The following is a 12,825-nucleotide window of genomic DNA, read 5'->3' on the forward strand; positions in this document are numbered from 1 at the left end:
TGGTATTCTGGCATCCATCAGGTTGAAATTTGGTATATTTGGTTGTTATTTGGTATATTTGTGAACCGTGTACTTGCTCTTCCTCCCAGAAACATAGCTTATAGGCAAGGTTAATCCAGTGTTGGCGGTCCATGTCCTAGCACAGCATCTGTAAGTTAACACATAACAATTGCTTCCAAGGATGGATTTATCTATCATTCTGTTGATGTATTTTCTATTGTCTTATAGGAATTCTGGTCATAGGAACTGTTTCTAATTGAAAAAAAAGTGGCAATTTTGTACAATTTTTAGTAAAACTGTAGCAGGTAACCCTTTAGTTTCTGTGTTTCAAAAGAGCTATTTCCAACCTTTTTTTAACTCTCTCCATCTTGCAGTGGTGGAAGTTAAGGATTCCATTCTGCAGAGTCCAATTCTTACCAATGAACTGTTAGAACTTTTTTAGGGAGGGAAAAGGGGAAAGGTTGCAGCTCTCCTCACTGTTTAACCACATGCACCATGTGTAAGTGGATAAATTTCTTTACCCAAGTTTTCATATAGGACAGTTTTGGTCTGCCAAGACTTTTTGGGAAACAACTCACTGTCCCAGTAAGCATTCCACTGAAATATATTTTCCTAGTTGAACAGAATTAATTTTATCAGCTAGAAGTTCACTTTGCTTGTACCCAAGTGGCTTATAGGGCCAATGGAATTTGTGGCCCACCTGAATCATGACTGGCAGTGCACTGTGTATGTGCAGTTTAGTCAGCTTATAATATGAGGCCAGCCCTACTCTGCTAAGGTTGGAGATTGCTGGTCTGTGTAGATCTATGCTTTTGCACGAAACTTAGTCTTGTGATTGCTGCATTTTGATTTCATACTTATGAGTTCCAAAAAATACCCACCAAACCCTATTTAATATTTTAAAATCAGTGGCGGTTTTGGTATTTCCATTACCAGCCTTGTGTGTTGCGTCGGGAATATCCAGTTCCTGTAACTACAAAATTAACTATGAAAGTTCTCTTGTTGGTTTTTAGAAACTGGAGGAGGAAAAAGGCAAAAAGGAGAAAGAAAGACAGGAAATTGAAAAAGAACGCAGAGAAAGAGAAAGGGAACGGGAGCGTGAACGAGAAAGGAGGGAGCGTGAAAGAGAGAGGGAGCGTGAACGAGAGAAGGAGAAGGAACGGGAGCGTGAACGAGAGCGAGATAGGGATCGTGACCGAACTAAGGACCGAGACAGAGACCGCGAACGAGACCGAGATCGTGACAGAGATCGTGAAAGGAGTTCAGATCGCAACAAGGATCGGAGTAGATCAAGGTAAATGCGTTTGAGTTGCTATTTATTTCAGTTTTTCCCTAGTACTGTTTACTAAGTGCGTATAGTTCAGCAGATCAGCTGTCACTCAAAAGCGAATGGTCCTTTTGGAAGATCAGAGTAAAGACAGGAAATTAAAATTTTAGAAAATGCTGTATTTTCTTTCAGTCTTAAACTGTGCCTAATCATGTCAGGCTCTAGATGCTGCTTTTTCCCTTTTCACCATAGAAAAAATAGCTGTTTCACTTTAAATCATCTTGTTAGTAGTTAGTAGGGTTCAAGTTGTCTGTAAACCATATGTGAGAACTGCCATATGCTCACGCTTAGTTTCTGTAGATATCACTATATAATGGTTAGTGCTCAAACAACTACTTTTAAGTAAATGGGGGTTTGAATACATTAGAAATACTGATTTATGCCCATTGCTATATCAGCTAATCATCTTGTACAACTGCAGAAGAAGAGTAACTTGCAAGATGCTATGAACAGTACATTATGCATTTGAAGTTAAATCATTTGATTGAGCAGAGAGGAAAGCTCTGCACTTAACTTTGGACTTCCTTCCTTCCTTCAGAGAAAAAAGCAGAGATAGGGAAAGAGAACGCGAACGGGAACGGGAAAGAGAACGCGAACGGGAACGGGAAAGAGAACGCGAACGGGAACGGGAAAGAGAACGCGAACGGGAACGAGAACGGGAGAAGGATAAGAAGAGAGACCGAGAAGAAGATGAAGAAGATGCCTACGAACGCCGAAAACTAGAGAGGAAACTGCGGGAAAAAGAAGCTGCGTACCAAGAGGTAGGTTGGTATTTTTAAGGTTCCTTAAGGGAAAAATTGTTTCTGAGGCATGATAATAAGTCTTCTACTATAAAACGTATCATTCGTTCTCCCTCTCCTGTTTCTAAATACATTTTTAATCCTTTGACTACATGAATCGGGGCAGAATACATAAGTCATTTTCAGAACAATTTTGGACTTCTTATTCTAGTTTTTTAACTTACAAATAAATAATGTACTTAATTTTAATGCAGTTGGTTTTAAACAATAATGCAAACTAACTCCAAAGTAGTATTGCTCTCCTTAATGTTCCTGAGATTGGAGTGTGTGGTTTTTTCTTCTGTTGTAGCGTCTTAAAAACTGGGAAATCAGAGAACGGAAGAAAAGTCGAGAATATGAGAAAGAGGCTGAAAGGGAAGAAGAAAGAAGAAGGGAAATGGTAAGTCTTATAGTTTTACTTGTAATTTTTCCCCCTTGTTCTTTGGGTCCCATTTAGAATGGAACATTCTGCTGCTGTCTTGATGGATAGTGGTAAAGCTCTCACTTTGTATAAACACCATGTATGTTTTAATTAAAAAAAAAAGTTAATAAGACTTGGAACAGCAGATGTCTAATAAGTGGGAGTACTATTGAGAGCCTGGAAAACAAAGCCTAGTGGCTTGGTCTTGTGAAGTCAAAAGAATGAGACATAGGCAGCTGCAAAATACTGTGGTTTGATCATCGTGCCCTGTATTTGTGTCAGATTTGTAGCAAAACCTACTGTATGTTCTATGTCATGCAGGTGGAACTAGACCAGTCTTTTTACTTCTAACCTGCTCATGTGCCTGAACCTTCTATAATATATGTTACAATATTCTATAATATATCTAAGCACTTTGTAAAAGTCTGTCTTTAGTTCATTAGTTGTGAAATTGTCACAGTTATCAGTGTAACGCTTGGAAGTTTTGTCCCAAAAGACACCTTTGAAAGATAGATATTTTTGTAATCTTGTAGTTTTGTGCTAAAGTGTAAAGAAGTTGGTTTTAAATTATGGTGGTGTTATTTCACTTCATAATTCTCTCAGAGAAAGAGAGAAGATATGAGAGCATTCTAAGCAGGAGATGTATTGTGAATTGCTTCAAAGCAAAATATGCAAAGGGAAACGGGAAAGAAGGTTGGGGGGGAGAGAACATTGCTTTATGTGGAATCTAAGTTTTCCTCCTAAATGGTTGAGGGGAAAAAAGTGTTTGAGAATGACTCAAGGATATTTCCTATTCATAATCTTCCTGGATGCTGGCTATGGATGGCAGTTGTAGAGAGCAGTGTTAAATTTTGTGCTGAATTTACAACCGTTATTGTAATTTGTTTCTCAAAGTCATTAGCATAGAAATATCTTATTGTTGGTTTAAAGATATTGCTTAGATACAGGTTAGAATGTCCTAATTTGTGTTCTCTTTAAAGAACTGCTCTCTTTTTTAATCAGAGAGGGGAAAAAAGTGTCTCCCCTCTATGCCTCTTGCCCCCTTCAGTCTCAGGTCTGTGCATTAATAGAGTGCCACATGGTTTGGATTAGTAACACAGCAGGAGAGTGCTTACCCTAGAAGTAAGATTTGTTAGATACATTAGATTTGTTTCTGTGCATAACTAAATCTTTTTTAAAAAGCACAGCTACTGAAACAAAACAACAGTGACAAAATACACTTAAGCTGCCATGTTAAAATATCCAATACCAGACTTACAGATTTAAAGAACAGGAACTTTGATCCTCTTTTGTGATGTAAAAAAAAAAAAAGTGGGGGAGCGGTATATTTAAAAACCCTTTGAAATGCTAATAAAAGAACAGTAGTCTGTAAATTGGAGACATGATGCCAGTGGACCTAATGGATGTACTATCTGCTATTGAATGTATGATAGGAAGTTGACAGATCCCTCGAAGATGATGCAGTTCCAAAACCTTTCAATTTTCTGTCTGGAACTCTGTATTTTTAGTTTGAAGCATAGTAGATATAAACTAAACTTATTAATAATAATACTAAATTTTAAACTCTGAGAGAAAACCAGAAATCATTTTATAACATTAATTATGTTTCAATTTCTTGCAGGCAAAAGAAGCCAAACGGTTAAAAGAATTCTTAGAAGATTATGATGATGACAGAGATGATCCAAAATACTACAGGTATGTCTTTGTATTGATTCCTAATGATAAAATCTTCATTGTTCATTTTAACACAATTGTGGGGTTTGTTGGCAGAGGCTTATAGAGTTTGTTTGACTGATTATGTGGTGATGTAAGGGTTTTATAGTTATCTAAATTATTTCAGTGTCACTTGATAAGTGCCAGAGGGAAAAAGGAAACTCCTTACTGCTACTTGTTAATGCTTGGGAGTAGCTGCTCCTTCCTATCACTTAACTTGTGGGTGAGGCAGCGCAGAGGTCACTGTAATACCAAAATAAGGTGGTAGGGGCAGGGAGAAGGGACCAAGCATGCCTCTAAAAAATTCACTACAAGGAAGTTGTAAATTGTACGAAGAACAAGCTAGTTAACTCTGTAAAAGATGGGGAAGATCCTTCAGCATGGGGCTAACTAAAATTTGCATTAGACTAATTTAGCAGAACTGGTTCTTGTTAAGTAAAAACCTATAAAATAATTTGATTGGTTTTCTAACAAGACCAGCTGTCACATTCTCTACATCTGTTTAATGTGATGGGGTAAATTCTGTATTGTAAGATTGGGAACTGGTATCTTAGATTCCTCTGTTACAAAAATAAAGGACACCAGATGCTCTTATGAATCTTACTTTCATTTAATGGAATATAACATCTCTTATCGGATATTTCTTGTATTGTGTTACAAGGTTCTCATTGGAATGTTCTTTGATATACAAAATCCATATCTTTTGTAGGGGTAGTGCTCTTCAGAAGAGGCTACGAGACAGGGAGAAAGAGATGGAAGCAGATGAACGGGATAGGAAAAGGGAAAAGGAAGAATTAGAAGAAATTAGGCAGCGCCTTCTGGCAGAAGGACACCCAGATCCAGATGCAGAACTCCAGAGGGTAAGTAGCTGGTGGTGTGACAGGAAAAAAAGAGCCCTTGGTATTCTGGTGGTATTGATCAAAATTACGTCAGAGATCTGATAGTTAATATTTGCTCTGTTCCCTGTTTCTTAAAAAGCAGTCCAGATAAGCAGTAAGAACATTAGAAACAAAAAATAACTTTCCAGATCTATGTTTGGATGGAGTTCAAAAACAAATTTGGATTAATCAGTATTTCTGATTATAATGGCAGTAGTTGCAGGCAGACTAACAAAGACTTCTTTAGGAAACAGAGGATCTTTAGATTCTTTCAAACTGCTGTTTTTGAGAAAGCTTCTTTTTTGCTAATTGTCTGTTTTATTGTAGATGGAGCAGGAGGCTGAGCGGCGTAGGCAGCCACAAATAAAACAAGAGCCAGAGTCTGAGGAGGAAGAGGAAGAAAAGGCAGAAAAAGAGGAAAAAAGAGAAGAACCAGAGGAAGAGGAGGAGGAGCCTGAACAAAAGCCCTGCCTTAAACCAACTTTACGACCCATCAGTTCTGCCCCATCTGTTTCTTCTGCTAGTGGAAATGCAACCCCTAACACACCTGGTGATGAGTCTCCCTGTGGCATTATTATCCCTCATGAAAATTCACCTGATCAACAGCAGCCGGAGGAGCATCGGCCCAAAATAGGACTTAGCCTCAAATTGGGCAAGTTTACATTATATTTTCATGTTCCATATGGGATAAGAATGAAAAAAATGCCAAGCTGAGTAGCCACACAGTTTTCCAAATATATTGTATGTTTTGATATACTTGTATCAAGCTGTTGTTATCCAGATGCTGTGCTTGACTTCTATCCAGAAGATACTTTTTATAAATCTCTGTTCTTCCAAAATCTGTAGGGGGAAAAGGGACGGAAGTTTTGGAATCCTCAAGGCTTGAATTTTTTAGGAATGCTCTGAGCTGGAATTAGTTATTTCCACATGTTTTTTCAACTTAATAGATCTCTAAATATCTCTTTTTAAACTCATTGCTACTTTTCATTGATGTATATGTGAGATTTAAGCCCTAGATAGTTCTTATGTTTGTTCACAAAGATCCTTCTAAAAGAAGAAAACTGAAAATTAGATTATTTTTTCTTCTTCTTAGAGTAGCACAATGAATTGATGAAAATTGTGAATGGAACGGGAGTGTAGAGTTCCTTAGTACTTTAGCAATTTCCTCGTGTCTTAAAAAAAATTTTGTTCTGAGCTGCAGAACTGAGGATATTTGTATTCCAGAAGGTTTGTGCACTTACTCTTTATTATTTTGATTAAATTATACTGGGGCTGCAGTTTGAGCACTTACTGTGTTAGATCTTGAATGAAGAGAGACTGTATGGTATTAGGCAAACTGATTAATGCTTTTCCTACGGCTGTATTCATTGCAACCTTTCACTTCCATGCTCTGTCTCTGCTGAGGTTTGAACTCGTGTTATAGTCGTCCCTCAATGAGGGTGGTAACTGGTTTCAGGGCAGAGAAAGAAGACCCTATTTCTCAAAAATCTTGAACAAACTCCGTTTGAGATCTTTACCTCTTTTGCCATTTTTATAACAGAGTTTGAGAGATTATGGCACTGATGCTAGGCATTCACAGACATTTATATAACATACAAACTGATATTTCTCAAGAAATGTGTGAAGAGCAAACTAGCTTCAGTTGCAGTTTGTGAATATGTTACTCTGTCTTTTGGGTTGTAGGTGCCTGCAACAGTCCTAATCAGCCCAATGCTGTAAAAAGGAAGAAGCTTGCTGTGGATAGTGTTTTCAATAAATTTGATGATGAAGACAGTGATGATGTGCCCCGGAAAAGGAAACTTGTCCCCCTGGATTATGGAGAAGAAGATAAAAGCAGTATCAAAGGCAGTGTCAACACAGAAGAAAAACGTAAACATATTAAGAGTCTCATTGAGAAGATTCCCACAGCAAAACCGGAGCTCTTTGCTTATCCTCTTGACTGGTCAATTGTGGATTCAGTAAGTTGATTTCTTTTAACCATTCACAAAAAAAGCATAATTTTTCCAAACAAACCTTGGAACTGAATAGAAAAACAGTGTTCCTGGGACCCCAGTGGATTGAAGCAGCAACATCAAATGGAATCAAACTTAAGTACTGTATTTCTTGTCCATATATAATACTTATTCTGAAGTATGCCTGCTTATTTTTGTTTAGTCTCTTCTAAATTGTTGCTACAAATTGCGTAGCAGATTTATGGAAGGGTGGAAAAAAGGTCCTGTAAAAACATGTTTGGCTGTCAAATACTTGCAGATGCCAAATCTCTAAGCGTTATCTCATTGATAGCAAAATGTATCTTCTGCTAAACAGTTGTTTGGGTCTTATAGCTGCCTATCTGGCAGTATTGTTTCAAGACAGTAAAGTTTATGGAAATGATGGGGTTTGGTTCTTTTTCTTTTTCCAGACACTAATGGAACGTCGAATTAGACCGTGGATCAACAAGAAAATAATAGAATATATTGGTGAAGAAGAAGCCACGCTAGTTGACTTTGTTTGTTCTAAGGTTAGTATCTTCCAGTGCCTTTGTGAAGTCTGGGGTTTGCTCCCTATTTAAGCTGCAGCAATGACTGCATGTCATGGTTTAACCCCAGCCAGCAGCTAAGCACCATGCAGCTGCTCACTCACTCTCCCCGATCCAGTGGGATGGGGAAGAGAACTGGGAAAAAAAAAAAAAGTAAAATTCATGGGTTGAGATAAGTACAGTTTAATAGAACAGAAAAGAAGAAACTAAAAATGATAACAATAATAAAATAACAACAATAATAATAATAGGATTGGAATATACAAGTGATGCACAATGCAATTGCTCACCACCTGCCGACTGATGCCCAGTTATTCCCCGAGCAGTGATTTGCCCCAGCCCTGCTCCCCCCAGTTTATATACTAGACATGGCATCCCATGTTATGGAATACCCCTTTGGCCAGTTTGGGTCAGCTGCTCTGGCTATGTCACCTCCCAGCTTCTTGTGCCCCTCCAGCCTTCTTGTTGGCTGGGCATGAGAAGCTAAAAAATCCCTGACTCTAGTCTAAACATTACTTAGCAACAACTGAAAACTTCAGTGTTATCAACATTCTTCTCATACCAAACTCAAAACATAGCACTGTACCAGCTACTAGGAAGACAATGAACTCTATCCCAGCTGAAACCAGGACACTGCAGTATCTGTATTTGAAGGCAGTGTGTTCCTTGCTTCACTGTAATTATGATATTGGTCAGCAGAGACAGTTGATGTACTTGGAATCAGTATGTACCCTAATGTTTTACAAGTTACCTCCTTTAATGCTTATGCATAATATGTACATGCTAGATGCTCTCTGTTATCTGTTAGATAAACATGTGGAAGTTGATAAAGAAATGAGCAGTTGACAGGAGCAGCTGTTTTAACTGATAGTTTTATCATTAGATTTCAGAGTTAATGCCTCATTGGCTGTTAACATTTTTTACTTAAAAATAGGATTTGTGTGAATTCAGGGGGAAAAAAAGCCAGTAGCTTGATTTTACATACATTTTTGGATTAACTAGATTAACTTCTTAAAAAGCTTTTTAGATGCTGTTGTTGCTTTAGCAGTAAACAAATATTAAGGTTTTAGAGTAAGCATTAGAAGTCATTCTACTATACCTTTTAGCCATTGCATGACTTGTTTAAACCTCAACTCTGCAGAGCTGCTTACAAACTAAATTCTGATAACTTGCTTTATTAAATCTGTCATGACAGCTCTATTGCTTCTCATCAATAGGGAATTTCAAAAACTCTTTTCAGCTTTCATGGTACTCACTTTCATAATCACTTGTCTTGGTTTATCTTTCAGGGCTACTGTATGAGAGGCAAAGCAAGTGACAGTTTTGTGGCACAGGTGGTTAATAGAAAGTGAAAAGCAGAAGTTGCATATTTGCCAAGCTTAAAAAAAAAAATATATATACTCACATAGCCATTTTCTGGTATTGAAAGACAACTTGTTTGGTTCTGAAAAAACATTGAAATACTTAACAGGTAGATGGAAAGTTTGGTTATGAAGAGAGAGATAGGGAGAATTTTGCCTTTGTCTTCCATTAGGAATTCAGTGTTGAAAGAAGGGGAGCTTATTCCTTAAATAAGGAGAGCTTAATTGGGGATGCAAGAATAGCCAGCAAATACAGAACCTGTTGAATCTCTGGAGCTTCCTAGAACTTGTTGCTCAGTAACTAGCCATAAACTAGCACTCGCTATGATGGAATCTGATGTAGTTTAATACTAATTTTTGCCTTGGCTAATACCGGGAACTAATGAACTGCAAATACTTTTTGCATGTGAAAAGCATTCAAAATCCTTGAGAAGTAACTGATTTTTGTCCAAAGATGTTTATATGGTTTACTCTGAGTTTTCAGTCTAAAAACATTTCTTTCTTTCAGGTTATGGCTCACAGCTCACCACAGAGCATACTGGATGATGTTGCCATGGTAAGCAGAAATTGTGTAACTGATATACTTTCTACATTATGCTGAAGCTAATAGTCAGTTCTGCAAAATAGTAGGAGTCCATAACAGAAATATTTGGTGTTCATAGAACATGCATAGAAAACATGCATTAGATACGAAAGCTGTTTTGATTAAACAGATCATGCTAGCATAGGCATGATTTTGCATTTACAGCATCTAGGTAGAAATTACTGATCCCTGTCCAGAATTTCTCAGTCTTCAGAAAAGTAGAATAAAGATTCTGTCCCTAGCAGTAGAAGTAAGAATCACCAATAACAGAAATGTATCAGAAATATAAACTTCTATTCTTTACCATTCTTGTAACTAGGTCCTTATAATTAGTGGTTTAGTGGGTTTATTCCTAATTAATGATAAGGTGATTTTTCTCTAGAAGAGTAAAAGCTCTTTTTTGCCTGGTGTTGGAAAAGAGAAACTGAAAGGTGAACAAAAACTAATTGTTCACTCTCTCCCAATAAGGAAACTTGGAGGCAAAGTTGATAGGAGTCAGATTCATAGCAGAATTTTGTAGGTTGTTCTTGGTGTGACTAGTAGGTGAGCTGGAGAACTTCCTAAGAGGCAAAGCCTGAATAAAAAGTTCAAGGAAGAGAAATCCATTGAGACATTACTTAATATACTATCCAAGGAAGTTCCAGGCTGAAAATGAGCAGAGACTAGGAGAGAATTAAGGGACAATACCACATGTGTATGTCCTGTTCTTACATTATTCCCAAGCCTGCCATTTCTCTGCCTCTTCCCAAGCTGCTTTTGGGGACTAGGATACTGATACTTTTATTTCTTAGTGGTCAATGTCTGCATTATACAAGTATATAATTAGAGCTTAGTCAAGCCAGATGGCAAATGCAGGACAGACAAATTCACTGAAGTTTTACCCTGTGCCTCCCTCAAAGACCTAACTTGGATTACACTACCTCCACTTTGTAGTTCTGATGTGTCTAGAGTTAGTCTTTGTATCTGGAATGATGTGTCTAGAATTAGTCTTTGTAACTGGAATGCTTAACCTAAAAAATAATCTGTAAAATGTGTATTTCCTACAGGTACTAGATGAAGAAGCTGAAGTTTTCATAGTCAAAATGTGGAGGTTGTTGATATACGAGACAGAAGCAAAGAAGATTGGTCTAGTGAAATAAAGCACTCTCCTTGCTTCTAGGGTTCCATTTCAATTTTGGGCTTTTTTTTTTTTTCCCATCATTCAAAGACTTCAAATTTTCTCTGTTCTCAGAGATTTGAGACCTGTATTTTTTTATGTAGAAAATGTGAATTTTTTTGTCCTCTGCTCTGAGGCCCTCTTTACCCTTCTCAGTTAGTTATCTGAATCCTGCATTGGTTCTCTTTATAATTCACAAGGTACAATTACCGGTATGTTTTACAAGCTGCAGCTACTGTACATGCTCTCTGGTAATTTTGTTATGTTACTCTGATTCTTGTAAATATTAAGGGAAAAAAAAGCGCGCCCCTGTCTTGCAAAACACTTGCACTTAATGTGGAACTGTATCGGTTACAGATGAAGACAAATTATTTTACTGCAAATTTATCAGTGCTCTTTTTTTTTTTTTTTTTTTTGCACACACTCTTTTTATTTAAGGAATGATCAGAAAACAATTTAAAAATAAGTGGCTTGAGCTGCTTTCACAGAACAACAGCTTTGTGTGTTCATTTGGTCCCCTCATCTGGCTCTGGAAAAGGAGTTCCCTCAGACTTTTCATTCTGATGTGAACCAGCGGCAGTCTTGGTACTTTGTTGCCCATTTAGAATTACTAATGAAGCTGGGAACTTAATTTCTTGCAGACGCTCTGCTTCTTTCCTAGAAAGTGTAAATTGCAGGAAGTTTTTTATTCTTTGCTCAGTTAAAACAAGAGCAGGACCTAAATTCAATAAGTGCTATTTAATGATGTTTTGGTTTTGTTTTGTTTTTTTTAAACCTAGGATATCTTCTGCTCAATTTCATTTTAGCCCTTCCCTATTATCCCTTCTGTCTCCAAAATAATGAGATGGATTTTTTTTAAAAGAAATTATTTTTTAAAACATTTTTTTAGTATTTAGAAAAAAAATAACCTGTTTGGATGTAACTGACCATAGCAGTTGACAAAAACTAAACAAGTAAGTTTTCAAAGGAAGCCGAAGTCTTGTTTTTATCCAAACTGTTAAACTAGCCCCGACTTTTGTTTTCTACTGTAAGCAGTCTATCGTCCACGAAAAGAGGGTGATATTTTCCTGCCTTGTTTGTATGGGTTTTTATAAATAGGCTGATATGGTATAAATGATGACATGTACTGTAAACTGCATTTTTTATCTCATACCTGGGTAAGACGACAAATCGATAATGTTCTATGAGCTGTTTTGATTGCAGGAGGACTGTGTTCCAGGGAGCAAACTGTCTCAAAAACATTTTTAATTTTTAACACAATTCTTAATAGCAAACAAATTAAGTAAAGGTGTTCCAGTATCTCTATATTGTATTTAACTGAAGGATACAGGTTGACCTGTTCAGAAAACATAACTGTGACGTTGAGTTACTAGTTCTTTGTATCTGGAGAGGACACTTGAAAACACTGTTCTTAACAAACGGGATCGTGTAAAGGTTCCACCATGTAAATATTTCAGATATTAAAAATGTATATATTTGATTTAAGGGCTCACATTCTTTTGGAGTCTTGTGCAGCATGCAATTATATTTAACACTGGTTTCTGAATCAACAAGTGTTGCCAAATTAGGGGTGGGGTTTTTTATAACTACCTCCTGCTTTAAGTCAGGTGACCAGAAGCCTGCAAATGCAGATGTGATCTCAATATGTTCTTTCTCATCCCTGTAATACTACACACCACAAAATGTTCTTTTTTTTTAACTTGAAGTGTAATGCTCACATGTTACTTTTATGTTGTGCTTGAGCTTGCGTGAGAATGTGTTGGTTTACGTACTTATGTGCTGCAACCTTCCTCTTTTTTTTTTCTGCAACTTGATGTTACCCTAAGAGATTACTTCCCCATTCTTCCCATACAGTTTTGCATCAGCATTTACCAAAAATTCTCCAAATTCTAAATAAATTCAAAACTCGCTCTGTTTGTAGTAAATACAGAGAAGAGGGAGAGTGAACTTCATGAGTGCTTTTTGTCCTGCTAATGTGGCATTCTTTCTCTGTCATTAGTAATACTTAAACAAGCCAAATGTGACAAATGCTTTGTAATGCCACTATTGTAGATTGCCTCAAGTCCTTGTTGAGATTCTTCAGTGAAAG

General features: G+C 37.1%; 1 protein-coding gene across 3 annotated transcripts in view; it reads left to right on the forward strand.

Annotated features, from left to right (window-relative positions):
• RBM25 (RNA binding motif protein 25) overlaps positions 1 to 12,664 on the forward strand; it is a 35,387-nt gene extending 22,723 nt beyond the window's left edge. For 2 of the 3 annotated variants that reach the window (XM_075030578.1, XM_075030579.1), the window contains 10 exons: positions 1,014 to 1,294; positions 1,866 to 2,088; positions 2,417 to 2,506; positions 4,149 to 4,222; positions 4,950 to 5,100; positions 5,446 to 5,770; positions 6,802 to 7,076; positions 7,520 to 7,618; positions 9,506 to 9,553; positions 10,627 to 12,664. In XM_075030578.1, the coding sequence (XP_074886679.1) occupies positions 1,014 to 1,294; positions 1,866 to 2,088; positions 2,417 to 2,506; positions 4,149 to 4,222; positions 4,950 to 5,100; positions 5,446 to 5,770; positions 6,802 to 7,076; positions 7,520 to 7,618; positions 9,506 to 9,553; positions 10,627 to 10,719 (1,659 nt within the window). In that variant the 3' untranslated portion in view covers positions 10,720 to 12,664. The remainder of the gene's footprint in view (positions 1 to 1,013; positions 1,295 to 1,865; positions 2,089 to 2,416; positions 2,507 to 4,148; positions 4,223 to 4,949; positions 5,101 to 5,445; positions 5,771 to 6,801; positions 7,077 to 7,519; positions 7,619 to 9,505; positions 9,554 to 10,626) is intronic. The other variant, XM_075030580.1, reaches the window with a different exon arrangement.
• The last annotated feature ends 161 nt before the right edge of the window (positions 12,665 to 12,825 follow it).

The sequence above is a fragment of the Buteo buteo genome, chromosome 6, assembly GCF_964188355.1.
Source record: "Buteo buteo chromosome 6, bButBut1.hap1.1, whole genome shotgun sequence".
Taxonomy (NCBI): domain Eukaryota; kingdom Metazoa; phylum Chordata; class Aves; order Accipitriformes; family Accipitridae; genus Buteo; species Buteo buteo.